The sequence below is a fragment of the Pholcus phalangioides genome, unplaced genomic scaffold (assembly GCF_987345545.1).
Source record: "Pholcus phalangioides strain wild (caught in Gottingen) unplaced genomic scaffold, Ppha-v1.0 ptg000009l_1, whole genome shotgun sequence".
Classification (NCBI taxonomy): Eukaryota; Metazoa; Arthropoda; class Arachnida; order Araneae; family Pholcidae; genus Pholcus; species Pholcus phalangioides.
The window spans coordinates 55,218,081-55,244,509 of NW_028301602.1; the positions used below are offsets into that span (position 1 = coordinate 55,218,081).

At 34.6% G+C, this 26,429-nt stretch overlaps 1 protein-coding gene across 2 annotated transcripts in view; it reads right to left on the reverse strand.

Annotated features, from left to right (window-relative positions):
• The window catches only part of LOC149083331 (glutamyl aminopeptidase-like), an 87,961-nt gene that overhangs the window by 43,567 nt on the left and 17,965 nt on the right, over positions 1-26,429 (reverse strand). For both annotated transcript variants that reach the window (XM_089236561.1, XM_089236560.1), the window contains exons 2-9: positions 19,741-20,371; positions 15,242-15,515; positions 14,868-14,988; positions 13,852-14,006; positions 13,621-13,734; positions 12,182-12,316; positions 6,932-7,063; positions 1,031-1,292 (exon numbers count right to left, since the gene is read on the reverse strand). In XM_089236561.1, coding sequence (XP_089092687.1) covers positions 1,031-1,292; positions 6,932-7,063; positions 12,182-12,316; positions 13,621-13,734; positions 13,852-14,006; positions 14,868-14,988; positions 15,242-15,515; positions 19,741-20,371 — 1,824 coding nt within the window. The remainder of the gene's footprint in view (positions 1-1,030; positions 1,293-6,931; positions 7,064-12,181; positions 12,317-13,620; positions 13,735-13,851; positions 14,007-14,867; positions 14,989-15,241; positions 15,516-19,740; positions 20,372-26,429) is intronic.

Consider the following 26,429-nt stretch of genomic DNA (forward strand, 5'->3'; position numbering starts at 1 on the left):
CCCTCAGTTCAATTCCAGGGCCACCATTAACAGACGTAGAGCCCAAAGAGAGAATTATCTGTAGTGATCCTTCGAGTTGCGAATAATTCTCGTTAATTTGATGTATTATTTGTAATAATAATCACTATCATTTCTATAGTTGAAACATAGCTACCTTGTTCTAGTGTTGTAAAAAAATTACTTTCTTTTATATTCCCACATATGCAAGACTCGTCCAATTGTGGGGCTCTGTGTGGCCGCATCTGTCACACACCCCTGAGGGCGAATCTGGTCAGTTCAATCGAATAATAAAAAATATGTATGTAAAATAAATAGCCATAGTTGTTTGCAGTGCATTTATGGAGTAAAAAAACAATCAAAACAACATGGGGCCCCCAGAGCCGTCTTCTCCTACCTCGTCTTGTGAGAGTCATGATGCAAACCTGGACACACATAGGTCAGATATACATATAAAATTCAGTTCAATGCCTGAGCGAGACACATAATATGACGCATGCAGTGAAACAAATTTCTAATTTTCCTCTGCTTTTCTAACATAAACTGGGTTCATCTGAAACACTACGTTTAACACTATCCGGTCAAAGCAAACTTAACTCATGGAAACACCAAGTTCCCTGTCTCAGATCACTTATTTACATTTAAATGGAGTTAGAGGGGTGGGGACCATTTTCTGATGAAAATTAATACTGACATTTGGAAATTTTTTTAAAAAGCATTTCTTTTATTCTCAATGCTTCAAAATATCCAAATTTTGCATATTATGGCCTCTGAAATGCACCAATAAACTTAAAACTATGTTAAGATAGACATTTATGGCAGAAAAAGTTCAAAAAAGACTTTTATGGATAAGCTTGAAAATAGGCAAAAAAAGGAATTTATGGTATTTTTCCTGAACTTCTGGGCTCTATTCATCACCATTAAAGATAAGAATGTTTTTCAAACAGAAATCAAATATAATTCTCCATCACAAAGCCTTTACATTATGAAGCCTTTCTAAATCAGAAAAATTATTCATAATAGTAATAATCACCATCAGTCATATTGAGCCAAAATATATTTTCTCCATCCATACTGTCTGTCTTATAAGTAACTGGAATGTACCACTTATAACCATAAGGTGACAGATCTGCAGGTGTTGCTATATCTTGATCTGTAGGTGATAACAGGAATCGTTTCTGCCGAATGGTGACGATCCTGTCCTTATGTTCCACCATAAGAAGAGGATAGCCTTTCTGTTTTGTCCAAGTATCCATAATCCTGGACACATTAAGCCGATTCGTTCCAACAGCTACCTGTTGGTGGCATTTACATATTAAATATGAAAAAAAAATACAATATGTAACTTCTGCATACAACTTTCAAATAACTATTTTATTGTATAAATAAATTTTAACCCTTTAAGCACCACAGCAGAAATCATTAAACCCCTTTCACAATGCCATATCTTGTTTAATGAAGTAGGCTTTCTGCAGAGCAAACTAAGGCCTCTTTCAGATGGAGTAAATGAGACCTGCTCCCGCGTGAATCAGGGTTGTCAAACTTGCTCCTCGGGCTGGGTTTTTTTTAGGCTAAAAAACCCGGGTTTTTTGGGGGAAAATGGTTTTTGGGAGAAAATTGTTTTCGAAGAAAATGTGTTCCTTTGAGGTTAAAGTTTTATTTTAATGTTAGTTTATGTGTATTCAAAAAATTGCTGCATAGTGCAGTGTTTAGAATATCTATATTTTAAAGTATTTTTAAAAGATTTTTTTGGGAGCAAAAATGAGAATTTCTTGGAATCACAAACACACTTTTTATAATTCTTCTGACTACCTTTTTTATGTAAGCATCAGGGTTGTTTGGTTTAAACCATGGTTTTAACCAAGTGGTTTTTTAAAAAAAAAAATTTTTTTTTTTCAAAAAATTACATAAAAGTAGCCTAAATATAATTTTTCCCCTTGAAAAATATCATATTAGTTCATTATTAGCCAATATGTTTTATTCTTACCACATTTTATATTCTTGGAGTATATTCTGATGGTACATATTTAAATGGTGTAAGATGTAAGACGTTTTTTTCAAAAAAAATCTCATAAAAGGTGGTCTGAATATAAATTTTTTTTATATTAAATGTCTTGGTTGCACAAAGTTATATATGGAAGCCAAAATTTCTCATTCTTGTCACATTTTCTAACTGTTGGCTACATTCTGATACTCTATCTTTAGCAAATTCAGTTCTTTGATAAAAGTTGCTCGAAACCCTCCTTTTCAGCAAATTTTTGTCAACAATGCTAGCAGTACAGGGCTGAATTAGCCATTAAGCAAAATAAGCACGTGCTTAGGGAATCAAGAGAAAAGGGACACCACAAAAAGTTATCAAATTATATTTTTTATTATTTAAAATTTTTTTTCACAGTATTAACAATTTGGTAGAAAATCCTCATAAGATCATATTGGAAATTAAATTATCTTAAAATTCTTCTTTGATGCAAGATGAGACGCACATGCCATTTCTACAGCAACAATATTGAAATCTTAAATCTAGAGAAACTAATAATATTGCAAACTAGAGTTCATGCTAATGCTGAGTTTTTGGAATAAGATGTCACAAAAGTTCCATAAAGGAAGTTGCTAGGACATTCTTATCAGTATCATAGGCTTCATAATCTTAATCACAGGTCGAGCCCCGTACCCCCACAGACAATTAAAAAAATTAAACATTTGTGTGAAAAGAATTACAATATCGAAAGAAAATAATTTTATATGTTACCAAATCAATATCTGCTAATTTAAAAAGCTTTTTTTAAGGTTAGTAACTCAAAATTTCTCTGGAAAGGTAGATCCTGCGTACGCTTTTGATGGGACCCCAAACAAAGCAATTTTTCTACCCCCCAGCTAAAAATACCTGCTTTCTAATTTGCATACTTACTCTCAAAAATTGTAACTAGATGTAATTGCCACGAGGTCCTCTCAACACTTGAGGCGTATCCTCTGCGTCGAGAAGGCACAGAGTAATAAAAGTTATACAGAATAAGAACACGAACTTAAAACTTGTAGATCTGCAGGTATACTCATATATGGATCATAAGTGGATCAACTGTGCTAGAAGCATAAGAGAAACACTATCAAACCATACCAGATCTAGATTGCAAGCAAACTCAGAAAATATATCAGAAAAAAAAGTACCCGATGACAGTGATTAACCAAAAATAAGGTAAAGTAGAGTCTCAATAACTAGAGTCCCAAAAATTCTGGATAATCCAAGGTAAGGAAGGATTCAAGGAAAGAATTTTTTCGAAATTCCTTCTTAAAAAAAACCCTCACTCTTTCTATTTTCATTCAAGAACGTGTTTTGTTTAATTTTTCCTAGAAATATCAGTAGTCTTGGTTTGAAGAGGACTCGCACTGTATCTCAGTCCGTGTTTAAAAAGGGTTTGATCCCTATGCCGGCATCTTCGGTGGGACCTCAGGCAACACCTTCTATAACAGAAAGCCTCCACAGGAAGCTTGTGACATCATTGAAGTTCTGCATTTCCCCTATAATCATTGAATATACTGTAAAAAAAGGTAAAGATTTTGCATACATCAGAATCTATATCCAATGGCTACAGGTGAAATGGACTTCAGTGACATCAAAACTTCATGCAGAGGCTTTCTGCTATAAAAGGCATTGCCTCAGGCCAGAATTTTCCAGAGGTTACTCTATAGTAAATTTATAATATAAAAAATACACTTTCTTATTGGGTTAGAGCCCCTATTTTAAAGAGAACATGGATCTTGGCAGCACTAATCCAATGAATTGAGCTTGTGAATCAAGAATTAGAAAGTTAAGAGTAAGTATGAATACTTAAGTCCAAAGAAAACAAGTTACGATTTCATCAGATAAGTAGAATAAGTTCCAACCAGTCCGGTGGCCCTTGTGTTTTCTTAATTTTTTAGTACACAATATTTATGCGATGTTTACCATAAAATAAATGCATGGAGGTGTAAAAAAAAACTTCATTCAACACACACACACACCTTTTTTTTCATGATTGATGCATTCAATGAATAAGATGTAAAATGCAGTGCACATGGATATCAATTCTCGCCAAAAAAAACTAAACGTGAAGAATGTCTGGAAGTAAAAACGATTAGCCCTCAAACGTTAAAAATAGGGGCACCAAATTTACTCAAGTGCTTAGAGCCCTCAAGAGTCTTAATCTGGCCCTGTAGCAGTAGGTGGTGTGCGCAATCAATTTAGATCGTATTCATATTCTATTTCACACCCCATAATACAGCTAATAATCACCCCCATAGCTATTTGCAACAATTGAAACTAATTAGTGATTTAATGGGCATGGTAGCCCAGGCCAATAAGACACTTGTCTAAAGCAATGGTTCTTAACCTTTGAAAGCCTGCAACCCGATTTAATTTATTTTTGTAAGTGGAAGGCCCGGCCAAACACATGATTAACGGTGAGTGAATGGGATAAAAGGAAACAGCCAATCACTCATGGCCTGGTATGAATGATGTTGGGGCCTGGCAGTTGAGAAACACTGGTCCAAAGTAACAAAGGATATTTAGAAGTGTCATGACTTTGATACCCAGTTCATTCTTGTCAGTAGCTTTCCTGACATGGGGTACAACAGAAACTCGACATGACTACAGAAGAAGATTGCTACCATTGAAGGTCCCTCACCAAGGGGTTAGTGCACCAACCTCTCAGTGAGAAAGGCAGCCATTCGGAATAAACAATAAATTGATGGTCCCGATCTAACTATCTCTAATGTGCAGCAAATGACAGAGGTGTGACAAAAATGATCAAATTAGTGATTTTAAATTTACCAAGCATTATAGTTAGTAAAGTGGGATATAGATTCTGATGTATGCAAAATCTTTACCTTTTTTTACAGTATATTCAATGATTATAGGGGAAATGCAGAACTTCAATGATGTCACGAGCTTCCTGTGGAGGCTTTCTGTTATAGAAGGTGTTGCCTGAGGTCCCACCGAAGATGCCGGCATAGGGATCAAATCCTTTTTAATCACGGACTGAGATACAGTGCGAGTCCTCTTCAAAGTATAGTTAGTAAAATTTACTACCTATAAGTGATTTAAAGTTACTAATTATTGTGAGCGTGCACATGTGTGAGTGAGATTAATCACTGATTTACCAAATTTCTACTACCCTTTGAACTGGTGAACACATTACATAATTTTTATATATACTACTATATATTTTTGATTACTGATATTTATGGGCTGACATTTTTTTTAAAATTAGGATGATGGTTTGATATAATTTGATGGTTTTTTTTAACTTTTAGTTAATTTAATCTTATTAATGAAAAATAAAAATGAAAACACCAGATTAATTCTCATTTTTCTAATACTTCTCAAACATTTTAGATGTGGGAGAGGAAAAATACAGAGGGAAAAACATTTTGAAGGGAAGAAATAAGTAATCAGTAAAATTAATTTATATTAAATATTGAAATAAAAACATCAGAATAATGCCCAATTTTGAAAAAATAATGCGTCAGTTTGATGTTTTTGATTGATGTAAGTAAATTAATTTCACTGATTAATTATTGATACCTTAAACAATGTATCTGACAAGTTTAAAAAAATAAGCATTACTTCAAAATTTTTATACAACTTCTTAAATAATATAAAATACAAGGGATCTCACTTATGCTTTTCAAGAAATCAGGAAAAAATTTAATAAATTTCATTTGATTATAGTGCTTACAAATTATGATTTGCGTAAAACCTAATATATGTACTATATGAGAAAAACAATTTATAAGGATTTTTTTTTTTATTTAAAAAAATTCATACGCCTGTTGTTCATGAACGAACATAAAATAAAAATCGAAACCTAAAATAGATGTTAAAAGAATAAATAAAATAAAATTTACATTAAATTAATTTTGAAAAATACAATTATATGCATAATTAGAACTTTCAAAAGTTTATAGAAATAAGTGGCTGCTCAAAAAAAAAAAAAAAAAAAAAAAATATATATATATATATATATATATATATATATATATATATAAAATCATGTTTCGTATGAAAATCATATGAAAAAAAACCAGTGTCAGGAAAAGGCAAAGCTAGTTCAAAATGGATTAATAGCAACCCTGAAAAATTAAAATCAATAAAAAATCGCACAAAATGGATACGATACCCAGAGAACATTAGAAACAACTGTAGTGGGTGCAAGAGATCCGATGCGTGTGAATAGACATGAAGAGATGCATAGAAACCCCAAAGCAGAATGTTTTGAAGGTTTTGCAATGAGCCCTTGGCTGACTGGGAAATATTCGGATGTAAAAAAATTCCCATAATTTTTTTCTACTTTTTTCAAAATTTTTCCAGGTTGTTCTGTAGACGTCACAAATTTTAGCATATTCTGCTCTTTGGGTTATAGATACTAATGTTTAATCATGCTTGACATCAACTAGCGGACACCCCCTCAAACATTTTGTTCATGCGATTTCCCCCTTTTTCGCTGTGTTGGAAAGGATTCTAATCTTATAGCAGTTCTTGAGTTACAGCAGGTGCGTGGCTATGATCATCAGTAAGCACACCCGCTCTGCCTGATAGGCCTATAAGGGGGTATAGGGATAAGTGTTCCATTGAGAAATCTACTTCACAAGCTATCTGGGCTTGTTAATGCTGAAATAAGACGCTTTAAAGGAGATGGGATATCTCAATGTTGCTAAAAGGGTTAAGTAAACTAGTTGATGCTCAGTTAAATCTTACAAAGAACAAACAACTACAAAGAAAAATAATTTTGACAAAATGAAAAAAAAATTGGAAAACTGAAATTTATAAAAATACAGTGCATCATGATATGCCATGAGCAACCCCGTAAACTTCTAAAGAAAATTAATGTCCTTTCTTTCCCCTGTCCCAACCAGTACACATGCTATGCAGGTGGACAAATAAATTATAGCTAATTACTTCTGAAAAGGCATTCCACAAATCTTCTGTTCTGGCATTTCTATAGCTGTATTTATTCAGATAATTCGTAAGTCCCTTTTTCATGGTTTCAAAGCCAAGGAAGTTTTCAAGCATATATAAAATTGCTGCACCCTGTAAAAAGATCATTAATAAATGATAATATATATCCATATTCATAAGTTTTTTAATTGAAAAAAGACAAGATTATAGTTACGATAATATACACTGGTTTCTATAACTTGAACAATTGGAAACATTGTCATAACGCAAAAATTACACAATCAATTTTTATTTATTTATGCAATATTGTTGGCTTTTTCAAAAGCCTATACAAGAAGAAGCGGTAGATTTACACATAGATGTTTATTAACATTTAACAAGAAATCAGAGATCGTGAAGGGGGTTGACAACAGTGGAGGGAAGCTTGTTCCATTCAACTATGGTATTAGGAAAGAAACTATTTAAAATAGTCTGTAGAAGCAACGATAGGTTTTAATTTTTTAGGGTGATCAAATCTATTGGGAATAGGAGGGCTTAGAGTAGTGGACGTATCAAAATTTAGATGACCAGGAGTAATTTCATAAAGCATAGCTAGGCAAGGAATAAGTCTGAGTAGTGAGTGGGTGGAGATTAAGTTGGAGTTTGAGATCAGAAATGGAACTGAAAGAGGACCACCAGTTGTGACATGAATAAAGCGGGCAGATTTATTTTGGATGGATTCAAGTTTGTTGATATTACTAGAGGTGGGTGAGGTTCCAGACCTCAGCTGCATAAGAAAGAACGGGAGAAATATAAGTATCGTAGCAGAGAAGTTAGATGTCACAAGTAGAATGCTTGAGGTTGCGGCGAAGGAAGAAAAGTTTACTGAGACACACATTTCTGGTAGACAATCGATAGGATTATTCCAATGTAGACCAGCTGAGATTATGACGCCCAGATATTTAAATTGAGAAACTTGGGATATGGTCACGTCAGGGCCGGTACTAGAGGAGGGCAACTGCCCTGGGTGGCAAAATTTAAGGGGTGTGGCAGTTAGATGGGAACAAAGAACACCATTATAAAATTATAAAATTTTAAAGTTGTGGGAGGCAGCACAATAATCAGGGTTGGGTTTTTGACATTGACATGACAAGTATCAAAAACTGTTTTTCAAACTGTTGAAAACCATCAAAAACCTAAATGAATGCTTTTGGATAATGTTTTGAATAAATTGGTACATATCATGATGAAGACACCTTTTTGCATATTACAATGTTTATTTTTAAACACTAATTTATTACAATAATTAAAACAAAATAGCAATTATAGTTTGCAATTTTTAATTTTTTCACAAAGAATCTAAAACATATAATACATAATTTTATGGTTCATTTCATTTTATCTAAACTATTGATTATCTTTGTTCAATTTACTAAGACAAAGAGAACTGTTTATTCAAAATATGTGTGATAAGGGGAGAAGTCTATTGTGAGGAACTTTATCGTAGGCTTTAGAAAAATCTAAGATAATATCGGTTTGTAACTTGTTATCAATGGCTTTGTTAAGGTCATGGAGGAAAAGGGACAGTTGGGATGTACTAAAAAGGGATCATCTGAAGCTGTGTTGGATGGGAAAGGATAAAGTTAATGGAGTTTAAATGGGTGCGAATTTTTCCTTTGCTATAATATGTTCGAATATCTTACAACATGATGAAGTAATAGATATTAGTCTGAAGTTAAGGGGGTCGGAGAGGGGACCAGATTTGGGAATGGGAATAATTTTGATAAAAGTTTATGGTACTTTATAATAATACTATACGCAACTGAAAAATATCACATGTGAAACAAAGCACTAAAGCTTTGCATTGACAACACAAATGCTAGTAGTCCAAAATATGGGAATTAAATATGTAAAAGTACCTCAACAGGGAGTGTAGTAAATCCCAAACAATGCAAGGCCTATAGCACTTTTCTGAGTTCAATAGAAAACAATTCCCACTGTTCATATGAAAAAGTAAATGCTAAGCGAAAGAATTCATCGGGAAGTAATGAAATAAACATTCAACAATGAGATTAGACAGTGGACAATAGTTCGACTTCTGCGGGTGCATAAACCATTTGATTTGCTCAAAAATGGAATTTACTATATACATGTAAAAGGAATTTCAAAGGCATATCACTAGAGCTTGGATTATATACAAATGCCATATAATCCAAGCCAATGTACATATTTATTTGCATATTTTTTTAACATTAATATGTATATACCGATCAACTGAAGCATTGGTTAACAGAAAGTGTTCCAGTCGGTAAATTCAAATTTGCGTGCCATGTACAAGTTCCGCTCTAGTGCTTTCCCCCTCCTGGAATAAGCTCCTTCTATCAAATGAGTCTTATCACTGCACCTGAAGAGACACCAAACAGCTGGTTTGTACAGGGTGATCAGCGAATAAGTCCTTATTTCAAAATTAAATATCTCTACAACAAAGATCAATAGAATTATGCGGTAAACTGTACGTTTATTAGCAAAACTGTAAGAATGTTGCACAGAAATTTCGAAAATTTAGTTTTTTTTTTTTAGTTTTTTAAAATTAAAAAAAAAAAAAAACTGGAGATTTTGGGGTTCCGAAAATCCTCATTTGTGCGAAGAGAAACCACTGCATTCACCTAAAGTTACTGCATGCGCTGCGGTATGCACCAGAGGCATTATCGGCCCCTTCTTCGTGCGAGAAACGATTACTACTGAAAGTTACGTTACAATTTTGGAACAATTTGTCAGCCCACATGGCGCATACCGCAGCCCATGCAGTTACTTTAGGCGAATGCAGTGGTTTCTCTTCACACAAATGAGGATTTTCGGAACCCCAAAATCTTCAGTTTTTTTTTTTTAATTTAAAAAAATTAAAAAAAAAACTTAATTTTCGAAATTTCTGTACAACATTCTTACAGTTTTGCTAATAAACGTACCGTTTACCGCATAATTCTATTAATCTTTGTTGTAGATATATTTCATTTTGAAATAAGGGCTTATTTGCTGATCACCCTGTATAAGAACTGGCTGGGCTGATGAAAGAATCTTCAGGATTTGAAGAATGCAACTGGAAAACATTCAAGACTGACTCCAATGTCTAATGTCTGTCTATGACCCTGGCTATCAAGTATTGATGAATAATGAAATTACTGCTAGTGTCATCGATGACCTCTTGATGAAGAAGAGCCAAGCTGTGATGACCGTGCTGAAAAATGGCCATCCAGTGAGGAAGTTTTCACTGCCTTGAGACAGCTATGAAGGGGTTAGAACAAGAATGTGATGCTGTCTAATTGCTGTCTTTAAAATGTTTTCAAGATTTAGCAGCAAAAAAACAAGTCTCGGCTATGAAGCGAAAGAAAATTGTGGACTTTTTTTCCTAAACTGTAGGCCTACTTTAATGGCAATTTTGAACTTGTCAAACTAGGCTAGTCAGTTCTGTGTGTTATTTGTAAGATGTGTGTTACAAAATATATACAGTTTTGTGCTTAATACCATTATTTCTTTGTTTCATATTGCTCCTATGACACTGATACAATTTTTTTCCATGAATGATTGGTTAAATCATGATCTGAAAAATCAGTTATCCAAACACCCCCAGTCGTTTCGGATAATCGATGCTCTACTGTAAATGCTTAAATCATAAGATTTTCAGAATAAGTGCATATGTTTGAAGGTTTATTAAAGTCTATCACTTTTTTTTTTATAATTTTTCAACTGAATATTGCTCTTAATATTTTCATATCAGTTTTTCCCCCCACGAGTGGGGGGGGGGGGTTTAGTGAATTAATAGAGATGTTTGTAATATTTTCCAAACATAAATATCGACCATTTTATTGTAATGCTATTTTTAGAGAGTCAAAAGTATTCAATTTTTTTTAGAAACAGCATAGGAATTCTTCTGTCACTGGTGCTCTGTTAATGAGCAGCGAGCTAAAAATACCAAAATAAAAAATGTAGAAGTTATCTGCATATGCAATGTATACATATATGGGGATATTTTTTTGTAAATGAATATGCACTAAGAGTCACAATACAGAACTATTGAAACTTTTTGGGTAGTTAAGCTATGATAGTCATTTTTATAGCAAATGTTTCATCCACTACCTTATATTTATATCACATTAGTGATAACATGCTTCTTTGACACTATTCAAGAAGAGGTAATCAATACTCACAACACTTAGCAAGGAAAGAAATTAAAGACAAAAAAAGGGAAAAAGTTTCTGAATAGGCTGTGGGTTTGAATTAAAATTCAAACTATTTAGTCACATAGTGACACAACACACTATTTAGTCACATAGTGACACAACACACTATTTAGTCACATAGTGACACAACACACTATTTAGTCACATAGTGACACAACACACTATTTAGTCACATAGTGACACAACACACTATTTAGTCACATAGTGACACAACACACTATTTAGTCACATAGTGACACAACACACTATTTAGTCACATGACACATTTAACACTATTTAGTCACATAGTGTCACATTTTAATCACATAGTGTCACATTTTAATCACATAGTGTCACATTTTAATCACATAGTGTCACATTTTAATCACATAGTGTCACATTTTAATCACATAGTGTCACATTTTAATCACATAGTGTCACATTTTAATCACATAGTGTCACATTTTAGTCAAATTAGTCACAGACTTACAGATTATGCCTATCAGATAGGCATAATCTGTAAGTCTCACTGATCTTCAATTTGCTCATGGTGTCCTTTTCATCTTAGCATGTAAGAGATGGAGATTCCATTCCAATAACTGTATCAGCATCTTGAACTTGACACTGTAGACTGGGCTTTGCAAAAGGTTTTCGTCCATACAACCGAAATATTCCTCAGCCATTGGTACAAAATGTTGTGGAAATGTGTGAGGACAAGTAGTACTTACAAAAAAAAATTATATGACTAAATGTGTGAGACTACTAAAATATTATTCAAACATGGTGCAATCAATTTCAATTGATTACAATTTAAATTATTATCTTAATTCCATAAGAGGTATTCAAAATAGTCAAACTTTATAATCAAGGGACCAAAAATTTGGTTTGCTACTGCTGATCTAATAACAGAGCATCCTATGGGAACAAAAGCAGAAACTCTGTTACACTTGGATGCTTTTGGAAGATGGGTTTGATGATTGACTATTGATAACCAACTTCTGACTCTGTTGAAATTATACCAAAAATATAAGAAAAAAGTGATTGTGTGACATACTTTTTTATATGAGACAGAATCAAATATTGATTCTATTTCCAGTGGATCATTAACTTCAGTCATGATTGGATGTGAATTCTCCAGACTATCAAGAGCTAATGCTTCTTGAGTGATGCTCGTGATAAACTGGTCCATCTGAAAATGAAGAAATTAACATGACATTGCCTTCACTATTGAAAATAAATGTTATAGTTGATGCTTTATAGTAATTTGCATAATAAGAAAATGTTACAATGTCCCACAAACTTTATTGAATGTAATAAAATTTTTCAAACTATAAGACAGCAGAGCTGTCGTAGACACGAGACAGCCGCTTCAGTTAGGGGCAGCATTATAATTGTCATATGTGCACCAACCTTAGAGCACAAGGAATGAACACTGGGTAGAAATTTGTAGACATAGGCATTTGTAAATTTCATTTTTTTTTGTTTCAAAATACTGTGAAAAGACTGGGTGCTATAAAATTGAAACAATGATGAAAGGGGGTGTTGAATAGCAGGCTCACAAAAGTATGTGCAAGCTAATCAAAAGGGAAAACAATGCTATATTATTTACCAGGCAGTCAATGAAATTGTAACAAACAGTCATTGGAGTGTGATAGAGAACTTATTGAATACATCAGACCATTAACTAACATTTACTGTACAGGGGACAATGGCGTCTTTTTCACAAAAATGTCCCAGCACACTCATAGACACGTGTGGTTCTGTTTCTTGCTAAAAATTTTGTGGGGGAAAAAAGTGGTACCCCACCTTATTTACCCTACTAACTGCTGATTTTTCTTCATATCAGCAATTCTCGCTAATTCTAGTTCTGTTCATTGAACTAGTGCAGTGTTTGAAGTATAAATGATTGGATATCAAGTGACGATTGGTTTCGGAAAGAAAATTCACATTAATTTGTGGGGAATCGAACTGTCAACCTCTCACACTTCGGGCGAGTGCTCTACCATTATGATTCGATTCCATGGAAAGGAATGTGATTTTTCTCTTTGAAACTCATTTTCACTTGGTATCAAGTCATTCACAGTTTGTATAATTAGCGGAGAGAGACAGTTTCTCTGTGAGAAGTGTTTCCCACTGCTTTTATTACTGGCAGCTGTGGAATGAATTTGAAAGGCAGCAGAAGTGTCAGATACAACATAAGATCATATGGGTTGACACTTGGTCTAGAAAAAGGGATGATAGGAAAATTTCTTTTTTGGATAATGGTTTGGGGAGGGGGGGGGGGGGGACAATAAGATACTCTTAGTTTGGCATCAAGATAGTTTATCGAACAAATCCTATCAACATTCCAAAATGTGGATGAACAGAGGAGGTTCTAATGTCAAAGATCAATGGTAAATAATTAGATTTTTCAAGATTTTTTTTTGGAAATCCAGACCAGGAAATTCTTTTATAGGTGGTGAGAAGTATGAAAAGTCTGCAATTTATTCTTACCATGTTCCAATCCGGCTTTATATAATTCACGCCAATGAATTCAACAAAAGTTGCAAAGCCTTCGTTAAGCCACAGGTCACTCCACCATTCCATTGTAACATAATTTCCAAACCACTGGAAAACAAAACCGTTAATTTTTGTGATTCTTTAAACATCAAATAGATGTCAAAATTAGGGAAAAACTAATGATAAATAGTTATAGTTCTGAAATAAAAGTGAAATCATTTTTACTTGATGTGCTAATTCATGTGCAATGACAGCAGCAACATTCTGTTGACTTTTTGTTGATGTTTCTGAAGGGTTATACAGTATTGCAGTCATCCTGTAGGTGACAAGTCCCCAATTTTCCATAGCACCAGGTCCAAAGTCTGGGATAGCTATCATATCTGAATGAAATAAAGTGAAATTTAAAAGGATGAAAATCTGAAATCATAGCAAATTTTACACACAAAACTAATATCAAACTATGAACTCATAGTCATAGGCACCAGAACTTAGGGGCTGAGGCCATTTAACCCCCCCCCCCAATAATTTGAGAAAACAAGTGCATACACAGGAGAAGGAAGGTGTATTGCATTAAGTCCCATATATAAGGGGTGATCAGCAACTTGCAGCCCCTCCAATGTTTTCTTCATGTCAGTGCCTCTGCTCATAGTTAACATTCCTCTGAAGAATTCCTAATGAACAGATGGATGCCTGGGGTGTGGGTGTTGTGTGTTCAAAATGCTATCATCAACTTCTAAATTAGAGAAAAAAGTGGCAGGTTACAACCAATTGGTTGCCAGCTTTTGGCCTGATAGGATTAGGGAATAGTAGCAACCAAGGGGTTAGCACACTGGGAGAGCATACCAGCGTTTGGTTCAAATCCTGGAAAGTTACACAGAAACAAATTATTCAAAACTCAGCTCCAAACTGTCTTTTCTAACCCAATAGCTTTTGTGTGCATAAAATGGAGATGATATTTTATGACAATTAAATTGTAAAAAGTTTTAGATACATTACATCATTTACAAAAATACTAAAGCAGTCAAGGATGAAAATTCTGAATCCTCTCAAACACTTCAAGTGTTGCCAGCATGAAAATCTCAATATAAAATTTTACAATTTAAAACAACAATTGCAATGGAAAAAGACTGCAAAAGGAAACACTTTTTTTTTCGAAATTGATTATTCTTCATTATTTTTTCCATGAAAAGTCAAAATAAAACATTTATTTGTAGATTAAAAAAAATTGATATTTAACCCACCAAGTTTTGATAATGGATAGTTAATGTTGAAAAACATCTGATAAAAATGCAAGATCTGGGCAGCAGTTTCTACAGCAAACTGAGCTGCACTTTGCTGTTCAGATGGTACAATCACGCCAATCTATTTAGTAAGGAGAAAAAATTATCAGTCACTAATATGAAAATATGAAAATAATTTAGTCTTTTGGTGCATTTAATAGCACAATGATTTTTACTAACTTTTCTTTAGCATCAGAAAATTTTCATTAACATTGAAGAGTCACGTGATCTGAACAACATATATGTTGCATAGGTATATACATAGATAAGTTCTCTCCTAATTTGAAATGAACTTCATCAAATAATAAAATAAAACACATGCATATAGCTCTTACTTTTACTCCATCTTCATTAAGTTTTCGAACCTCCTTGAAATCACATACAATGATAGCTACCAAGTACGTACTCATACGAACTGTATTATCAAAGACTGTTATTGTTAACCCATTGCCATATGGGGCACTTTGAGCAACCTCAGCATTGAAGAAAGCCTTATAACTTTCACCATGTACAACGGCCAATTTGAATGTTGCTTTCATGGCTGGTTCATCAAAACAGGGAAAGGCATGTCTTGCATAAGTTGGTTCAAAATGTGTAGTCGCAAGATACCTAAACAAGGGATGACACAAAAAATAGCTATAATAATGAAATAACATTTATACACGAAGGGGGGGGGGGAAATGGTTTCACAATCCCTGAAACAAAATTCTTTAGGAGACGAAAAACAAAGATTTTCTTTAAAAATCTGGTTTAATTACAATGTTAGAAACTTTATTTTAATTTTATATCATGGTACATGTTATGTAAATCTCAAACCAAACTGTTTTCAAAAATAAAATAAAAACATGCAATTTTTTTCCTTGGCTTCACCCCCTTCACATGTAGTTTAAGTAGGATTCTGAACACACACACATTATAAAATTTGAAAAATTATGATATTTGATCATGGTATGATGAATTAAGTTAGAAGTAGACAAAAAATTATTGGTAGTTATTGGAGAAAAATATTCAGAGAAAAAAAAGGTTATCTTTAGTCATCTCTCATTGTTGTTTATATACTCCAAGTATACGTCATCAAGCTGCTCATCACTCTCAACACACGTCCATCCCACGTCAAGTTGTTGTAAAAGCTCTTAGCTTCAGGACTGATGGACCTTGTTAAATATTTCAGGTCATTCTACTTCGCACCAGAGATTGGGATTGAGACCTTGTACAAAACTTCCAATTATTTGATAGGCATGTCCTTCTCTTCGTTGATGGTCCTTTCTCCCTTTTTGCTTGCTTTTAACAGTAACTTCATGGCTGGTGTAGCTACCAAAGAAACTGGAACGTGGTGTAGAACTATCTACATCAGTGGATCTCAACTGGGGGGTCATATGGCTCCTGGAGGGAGCTGGGATATTGTAGGGGGCCACGGATGGAAATCTCGCAAAAGGGGAGCCATGGTTGATAAGGGGGCTATGAAGAAATTTGTAAAAAAAATAACCAAAAAAAAATTAATTTCAAACAAAATACATAGAATTTTTTTTGTAATTTTCCTGTATTTAAGTAAAATTAACATGAGGGAGGGAAGTGACTCACCACCATTCAGTTGAGTGGTTAAGGAACAAAGAGGCTGCCATTGAAAAGGCAGACAAAGATTTCTTTACCGTTCATTGAAATTTTTTTGTGTTGATTATAGTGATGGTTGTAAATGTAATTCTAGAAGCAGAGGGGTGAAAAATTAAAAGTTTTTTAGCAACATTGTTTTTAGCAATTATAGACAGATAGCCATCTAGCGTAGCTCAAAGCTGTCTCAGCCGGACACTGAGTGTTCAGCTGGAATTAAAAAATTGAATAAAGAATGATTGCTTTGGAGAATTTATGACTTTTGAGAGGGGTGCCAATCCATTGCCTCCACGGAAAAGAAAGCGTGGGGCTATTATAGCTGGAAAAGAAGGGTGGGCGACACCAGGGATATTTTAGAGATACAGTCGAATCCTGTTATAAAGAACATCAAGAGACCGGTGGAATCACTTTGTTAAAACAAAATTTCGTTATAAAGGAATTCCAGGTTACCTAGCATTGTTCCTACGTAAAATTATTTGGGGAATTAAAAAAAAGTGTTCATTAAAGTGGATTGAAAATGGTTGATGATGATGATTCACCAACAAAGTTTAAACTACAATTGCAGGTCAAAGGATTGAAAATCGAAAAAGTGTATAATGATTTGGTTTTTTTTTGTGCGTAATAACCAGTTTGCCATAAGCTTGTGTTATCAATCATCACTGGCGTATGCAAAGGAGGGTTTCGGGGTTCTAACCTCCTCCCTTGAGCCAAGATTATACTGTTATTTTGCAAAGGAAAAAACGTAAACCCCCTCCCCAGAAGGAAAAAAATCTGCCCCCCCCCCGAGAAAATTCTGCGTACGCTTATGTCAATCATTATAAGGTTTCAAGAGGAATGTACATATATACAATGCCATTTTATTTATTGAATTTTTAATTGTTTTTGCAACTTCAACTAATTCTCATTAAGATTTTCCATTTGAAGTATTTTCCACTTATAACATTTTATGATGGGTATGCGCAGTGCTTGTAACTCGAGAAAGGTTGAAGACTCCTCATAAAGTTGAAAGTCGTGTAACTGCGAGACTTATAAATGGGGTCTCACTGAGGCATGGATCTCCTTGCCTTGCGCACAAGTGAAATTTGGTGGCATTTACGCACAGCTGGGCCCCTCTAGGCCAATCGTTTTTTTCCTACCCTTTCTTTTATTTCCTTCCCAAAGTTATAAAATGACTGTTTTCACATACATTTTTTTACTATATTTTTAGGTATATATATATATATATATATATATATATTAAATATAATACTTATGTGAAATATTGTGCCATTTTTAAGCCAACTCAAATGCTGCTTCGTTCGCCTGCAAGAGAGAGGCCACTTTATGAACCAAAAAGCCACTTGGATGTAGCTCGTCATCCAACAAGACAATAATTTTCTTATTTGAAATCTGATTATTTATAATACCTAATGGGTTTGAAATTCTGATAATGAATCATTGTATGCTCACAATTATATAAACTCTTTTTTTTCCAAATGAACAGTTTTGCCACTGCATACATGATTTCTCTAGAATGAATGGCTCATACAAATATTCTAAAATTCCTCACACTTATTTTTTTTAAATTCAAAGTAGCCCTAAAACATGAACCTCCTTGATATATGTATTACAGTTGAAAATTATGTCAAAGGTTAAACTTTTAAGCTTCAATTGTACGGTTATTTTCTTAGCACTACTTTTATATGCTTGAAGAGAATAATAACGTGATCACATATTCCCAAGGGATCAGCATGATCCGTCCAGGGAATTTGTTAGTGTTAGTAGACATCCATGCCCGAACCGGGATTCGAACCCAGACCTGCACAGTGAGAAGCTAGTTCCCTAACCACTCGACTGCCAGGGGGCAAAATATAAAAGCAATAAAACTGCTTGATACCACTTTTTGTAATTTTTATCATTTTAAAAAAACCATTTTGAAAGCTACAACTGATGATTTTGAATGAAACTATAAATAATTAAGCAAGAAAAAGATAATTTGTAAATATAAATTCTATTAATTATAATAACTTGATGACATTGTGCCCGGGATCTGGACCAGGAAGTGGCAGTTTTTTACTTTTTTTCCCTTAGAAATTGTGAGGAGAGAGCACAGAAATGGGTACAGATCCTCCAAGTAACAGGGTGAATTTTAGTTTCTAGTTACAGCTCTGAGGGTAACACAAAAGTTAATTGCAAACAAGAACTTGTATCAATGCTCAGTTTTAGGATTGAAATTTTGCTCTACTTCCATAAACTGAACCAAGAGCTGTCTCAACAGCATCATAGGCTCCCGGGTTAAAAAAAATTTGCATACTTATTCCCTCCAAAACTTTAACAGATCAAATTGTCCATGAAGCCTCTTTTGCAATCGAGGCTCCCGACCCGTGGGATCATAGGCCTAGAGTGAAATGGTTTTTTTGGAATCTCTCTCTTCCCCCCCCCCCCAAAAAAAAATCTGCTTACCAATTGCCATACTTATTCTTGAAAATTGTAAACAGATCTAATCTTCACGCATTAAGGTTAAAGCAAACGGGATGGGGGCACTAAAATCATTTGTGTGCTTACGGCCTTCATATGGGTTAATCCAGCCCTGGGGGGGGGGGGAAGGGTGTGGAAATTAATTATGGTCGCAAAGGGGGCCACAGGAAATGAGAAATGGTTGAAAAGTGGGAGGGGGGACACAGGCAGAAAAAAGGTTGAGAACCACTGATCTACATGAAGGCTCTTCCAAGCTGTAAAAATTTCTTGTTTAATACTCAGAGTGATACTTTTTAACACACAAACTAACCTCAAATTCATAAGCACAAAACACGGACTACACATCATTAAACCAAAATAAAAACACACACATTCAAATATCGCTCCCTGTGCATATCACAAATTTGCTTCTACTGCGAATGTGCTGGACTCTGAGCATTTTTCCATCTGTGCAATGTTTTCCCTTATATGCCATATCTTTCTTTCTTCCTTTATTACTGCAGACTAAAAATATTTTTACCTTTGGGGGTTTTATGTGGTTGAAAGAAATGATACCGAGCAATATAAAACAGCAAAAACATTAATTTTGATTTTTATTGGACTGAAAGCATTTTCCCCCGACCCTTCATATAAATAAAAAGGGGGAAATCATCAAGTTTAACAAAATAAATTAAGGCATAAAATAGAAAGTTAGCATGCATCTTTAAAGTTTTCTGGTTATTAATCTGTTAACAATTCAACAACAAAAACTCACTCAAACTTAACTCACCTTTTCTGTCCATCAGAGGTTTTATACGAACTGATGTAGAATCCCTCAAGTTTTTCTTCTAAATGTCTCTTAAAATCAATCCATAATGTGTAATTCTTTTGTGGTTCCAATATATTTCCCAGTTTTATATAAAGTTGTTCGTATTTGGAATATTCTAACCTCTGGGTGACAGAAATCTCTTTCTGTGCACCTTCCAAAACAATAGTACGTGTGAGATTCAATTCTTTTATGTGTAAAACGATAAAGTCTGTTTCTGCTGTCACTTGGAAGGTGATGTTAACACTCCCTGAGTTTTCAAATGTAGTCAAATTTGGATGCATGAATAAATCATAGTGCAAAGGCAGAACAAATGGAGGGAGTCGAACATCGGTCCAAGGGAATAGTTCACCAGTTGTAGAAAATGGAATAGTCTGTGATACTTTCGGAGTAGATACATGTATTTCTTGATCAGGTATAACAAATGAACATCTTAGAAAAGGCCTAGCAAATGAAGCGACAAATGCTATGATTAGCAGAACTAATAGAACGATAGCTGTTATAATACATGCTTGGGATTTTGTGCAGGTTGCTCGCCGAACTTTACTCGTTCCAGAACTCTCTACATAAAGCACCTGTTTCTTAGAGTTCTCCCCTGCAATCAACAAATACAAAAAGAAAAATTCACTCTATAATTAATCCTCATAACAAGAAAAAAAATTATACATAATTTTAAAACAATGTAAATATTTTATTGAACAAAATTCTGCATTAAAAGTCAATCGATAAAATAGCAAAAAATTTCTGTTATATTCTTTAGTTCATTGGTTCCTAACCTATGATTTCATGAGCCCTTATAGGATTCTATGTGCACTTCCCAGGAAATCCGCAGCTGCTCTAGGGAAACAAAATAATTCAGTAAAGTTAGTGAATAAATAAAAAAAATAGAGAGGGTCCTAAAGAGTTCCTTCACAGAAATTGACAAAGAAAAAGGCACTGCGAGTCAACTGCAAACCAGCTGCAGCTTCAAAATAACACTGATGAGATTTATGGTTGAGGTGCAATCCAGATCTGTAAGCTAATCAATTCAATGTTTTGGTGCATAAAATTCATGGTCAAAGCCAAAGATGGCCACAGTACAATGTGTTGCATGATATCAACAATGTGTGCGTGTGTAGAGTTACCAGATAAAGGAGAAAACACCCTCCTTTATGATGTCATTTCAAGGGTCCTCCTGTCTTCGGAAATTCGCCTTTTTGTCCTCCTTTTCAGGTTCCTGGAATTTTCTTTTTTGCCTGGGGAATTTTTTTTCCACACTCTGAAACACATAGGCTACATCTCTTCATTCACATGAGTGTGTGTGTTTTTTCCACACATGTTCCCCCACTTTCATCACTGACAGTGAGAACGCAAGTTGCCTCGAAGAAGGGCATATACTATTCTAATCGCATGCCAGAAGGAGCCTCCATGTGATTTTCTTCCTGAGTAAGAGGGACAACAAACATCCCAAAGGCCTTGGGCCAGCTTGCTCCAGGATAATATAAAAAAGAGTTTGAAAAACTGCTCTGAATAAAGACAACCACACTATCCATTTTGAGAATATCATTGTTTGCACACCAACAGCTAAAGCCATGCAGGGTGCACAGCCCAGAAACCTCAAGTTCACAAAGTTGCTCATGAAAACAAGATCTGGTCAAATTTTCGACAGCAAGTTTGTTAATTGGGTAGCAGGTATTTCTGCCCTGGTGGGGGGACAGCAGAAAAATCACTTTGCTCAGGGGCCTCTCATGTTGTCAAGTTGCCCTTGAGGGAAGGGAGTGTTACCTCTTCCATTTAAAAATATAGGCTAAAAAGTTAGTGGTCTGTAAAGTTTTTAAAGATTTATTTTGTAACTATAGTGGCACCATCGGTTAGCTTCCAAGGAATGGCCGTGGCTTCAAGCAATATATTTCAGGCTTTTTCCTCAAACAATAACACAAAACTTTATTGAACTTGGCACATTCTAAATGCATAACAATACTACTGCTTCCTACATTATTTGACCATCAATTAATACTGCTGTCTGTTTCATTTAAATTCCCCAAAAATCACTCGTTACATGAACACAAAGTCATGATACATCTCTTCCTTTTCAGCGGCTGCTCAATAGCTTCCTACACTTGGTCATCATGAGCCGCAATTATCCCGATTGCCCCACACTACTGGTCCTTATGTGTCGACCTTTTTGGATTGCATCTTGGTAACACTGGCTCATCTTCAACTGAAATGTCATCATCATCAGATTCAGACTCGCATCTCCAAGCCTTGAGTTAGCTCACGTGCGCTGTTGTCATGTACAGATGACCTTTCACCGCTGACTCCAATTCAGTCATCTTATATGTGTTGTTCGGTAACACAGCTGTAACAGTCAGTCTTTGACATCTCTGTTGAGTCTTCATAGGTTGTCCCATGGCTCTCCGGCTTCTCTTCATAACAACCATCTCTCCTGGTTTGAATACTATTGTAGAACATCTGCGCTTATCAAAGCTGTTCTTCGTCGTTCATTGATTCTCTGTGATTATAAATTGTATTTTCTCCTTGGTCCGGTCCATATCGGTTTTCTGTAGTATTTTTATCTTTTTCTTCAGTTCGTCATCTATATGCTGGATCATTATGTTTTGATCTTCCTCAGTGAGAGTCAAGCATAAGCATATTTCTAATTTCTGATTGATAAATGAGTCTAGAGTAGTCTTTGGCTCTGCTACAGGTGCTCTACTAAGTATGTCTATATGTGCCATTTTTGCTCCTGATCGGTGTCTCACCTCAAAGTTATATTCCTGAATAAAATCAAAAACCACCTGGTTATCTGTGGATTCATGCATTTCTTCGCATTCATGTAGACCGAAGCTTGACAGTCAGTGATGATAATGAACTTAATCCCAATTAGAAATTGTCACAATCTTTCCAACGTCTAAACAATTGCAATCAACTCCAATTTACTTGTGATATTTACTCCCCGTTTTTGTGGTCTTCTTGATCACACAATATACTAGATGCCACTTACCATCTGTCCCTTTTCTGAAACTAAAACTATCAACATACACACACACATATATATATATATACAATACATAAAAACACAAATTAAATACAGCACGATATAAAATACGAACATACACAAACAACATACATGGTCCACTTTTGTTGCATCTAAGGGATCAGTGCGATCCCAAGGCAAATTATATAAAATATTTATGTTGGTGGCAAACACGCCTATAAAGCAGAGGGAATAAAGTAGCCTTAAACATGATTTGCACAATCAATCCAGTCGCGTGTAAATTTAAACTTTATTATGATTTTAAAATGATTTCTGAAGCTAATTATTTTCCATTTAAAGTATGGAAGTTGTATGTTATTGGTTATTTATATAGTGGATAATAGATTTCCTAAAGGAGTTTCAATTTTTATCATTTTTAAATCATGGTTTAAGTAATTGTAGTTTCTGGGGGCGAGATAATGAAAATGCTTTTGGAAAATGGTTTTCATAGGTTTTTGAATGTGATAGGAAACTCCCTGTCTGCTATCCGGGTTTGATCCAGTTTTGATTTCAAACCAAGAAGGGTTTCTCTGTGTAAACATTAATAATTTAAACATGTGTAATTAGCTGTGATTGAGACTAAAGTCATTTTGAAAATGAGCTCTATTCGAATGGAACATTGTACATATTTTATTTAGAGAAATATTAATTGGATTTAAATTTTATTCATAGTCTCCTTCCCAGACACTGATGACATACTGAATTAGCGAAAGTAACCAAGCATAATAAATTATTAGAGGAAAATCCATAGAAACTATATACATATTTTTTGTTCTGCAACAACATTCCTGCTAACCCAATTGAGTTCACATCATAATGAACTTCACTGAACATCATGTGATAGTATGGGTTGACACATCAATGCATTCTTCAGTTCTTCAAAGGCTCTCGCCTGTTCCTCTTTCCAAGTAAACTCATTCTTTTGTATCAATCGTGTCAATGGATCAGCTTTCAGCGTATAGTTCTTTATGAATCTACTGAAGAAACCAGTCAATCCCAGAAATCTATGCAGTTCATTCACATTATTGGGTATCAGAAAGTCCTTGACAGCCTTTTACTTCCTTGGGCCTGGCTGAACACCTTCTGCATTGACGAATCCTAAGTTCTCCAGCTCTCTTTTCCAGAATTCACATTTCATCAACTTCAGTATCAACCCGGCTGTCTTCAGTCTGTCGAATAATTTTCTAATGTCACTCCATCATATCTTTGTTGTCATATATTGTTTATATATTATTGTCCAATCCTTTGCTGGTATAAAGATAGCACAATACCTTTGTGTTAATGAGTGGACTCAACATTTGACACATCAGTCTTTGAAACTCCACTGATGCATTTGCTAACCCAAATATCATACATTCAAATTATCTTGTTTCATCTGGAGTGATGTTTTCAACTTCGCTTCCTCCGTTAGGGGTATCTACAAGTAGCATCTTAACAGTGTGTGTATATTTGCTTTTTTTAACACACATACATACACTCCTTGAGGAAATGGAAACCCAAGGCTGTACTTCCCTCCCTCCCAAATGAAAATATTGCATCATGTTAAATGTCTGTGTTTTGATTGGAATACAATTCTTCTTTGCTGATACAGAGAGGGTTGAAACTACAGGGCTCCCACTCAAGAAATTGGAAAAAGTAGGATAGGGTACCCTCGACAACATAACCATAGCATAATTTCAAAAAACTCAAAATTTTTATTTATTTTTTTGAATTCATAGCACTATCTCAGTATCCTATAAGATTGACTCAAGCCAAAGCAAGATGACTTGGTAACAAAAGCAATTTTTAATCAAAACACAGGGTACTAGCAACCACAGAAAATTCTTTTCTCTCTCTGCTCACAATATATATTGCATTATTTTTTGGAGCCTTCCACAGTCTAGCCCAGTTGTTCCCAACCTTTTTCATTCTCCCACCCCCAGAGCAATGCCGCTTACCTTCCCGCACCACCTTGGATAACACATTTTTTATCTGTTCGAAATTTTTTTTTTCTGTAATTGATCACATTAATTATCAAATAATTTCAATGATTTCATTTACTGTCTTTTCAGTTATGGCTAACCTTTAAAAATTTGGTTTTTTCCCCCTTAAATTAATTCAAAAATGAAACTAAAAAAAAACCAATTTTTTAACATTTTTGTTGGGGTTTGGAAAAAAAGATTTATTGAATAGTTCTTCACCTATTGATTCCAGCTGCAACAACTATAAAATGTTTCTTTGACACTTGAATGAATTTTAGATGTTTTTTCTAAGTCATGCGTGTTCACGACAGTATCAAATCTAAGCACAACATGCTAATAACATGAGGTACACCAATGTAAACGAACCACGAAATAGTTTAGGTAAATAATGAAATTTTTTCTCAACCAAAATGGGAAACAAGTATGGTCACTAATAAAAAAAAAACTTTTACAACGCAGAATTCGTACGACACATTTTTGTGAGCAGACCTTCAAAGATGAGGCGTCAAAATGAACTCAGAAGATGAGTCAAAATATTAAGATTCATATTTTTTTTAGAAATTGAAAAATTCATATTTTTATCATCATTTTATTTTTCCTGAACAATCAGCCAACGTGTAATTTTTTTTTTCATCTCACACCCCCAAAAATGCTCTTCAGCAGTTCGAGTCGGGAACCACTGGTCTATTCTGTCAACTCCCTTTGTTTGCATTGTCAATTTAATTGTCAATGCAACAAATTATAAAGACATAAGTTTTTTTAAGAATGGCACTCTTTTGAGACCACCTTCAAAAGAACAGTGCAACATGTGTGAATTACAAAATCCAATAAGTCAAGGTGAACCTGGTGGCTTTACTGCACTGTCCATCTTTTTTTTTAAAGGGATTTGTTTACATTTTACTGTTCAATGCCAGTGTAATCGCTATTGACAAATGAAGCACTTTCATTTCTAGCTCTTTGCTGAGTATTGCATACATTGCTTTATGCCTCTGCGTGCCCTAAAAAGACAGAAGACAATGGAATGCTATTGGTTAGCATATGGCCCCCACATCCTGAAGCAGGGCCCATAGGCTGGGATCTTTTACGGGCCCTCAACCAGACTTCCACGGGGCCCCCTTTATGATGAATTTCTGGCGTGAAAAACAAAAAATGATTAAAATTCTCCCGGGCCCCAGGGCTGAAGCCTTGTCAGCCCACCCCTTGTGAGGGCCATGGCTTAGCATCAGAATCACCAAACTTAGATTAGGCCTATGTATCCACCTGCTTTGTAATGCAAACTGTTGTTTCACCTACATATAAAATTTGCACCATAATTTTGAATGATGAATGCTAGTTACTATATAATGAATAAATAGTCTAAGACCATGAAGTAGTAAATACAAAATTACTTTTTCTATCCAGATAGAAGTTTTTAATCATTACTCAAAACATTGATACAAAAAATGAACTTTTCAACCCTCAAACTGTGTAAAAGAAAATTAATAAACCACATGGCCATGTATAGCCCTCAGAAATAACTGGAAAAAACGATACAACTTCTGCTTTGGCTGAATCTAACTATAATTCATTACATTTTTATTACTTGGCAATATATCAATGATTCCTTCACCAATTAATATCAATTACACAAATTTTGTTGATAGGATTCGGTAAAAAAAGTAGGAGCCCTGAACCAA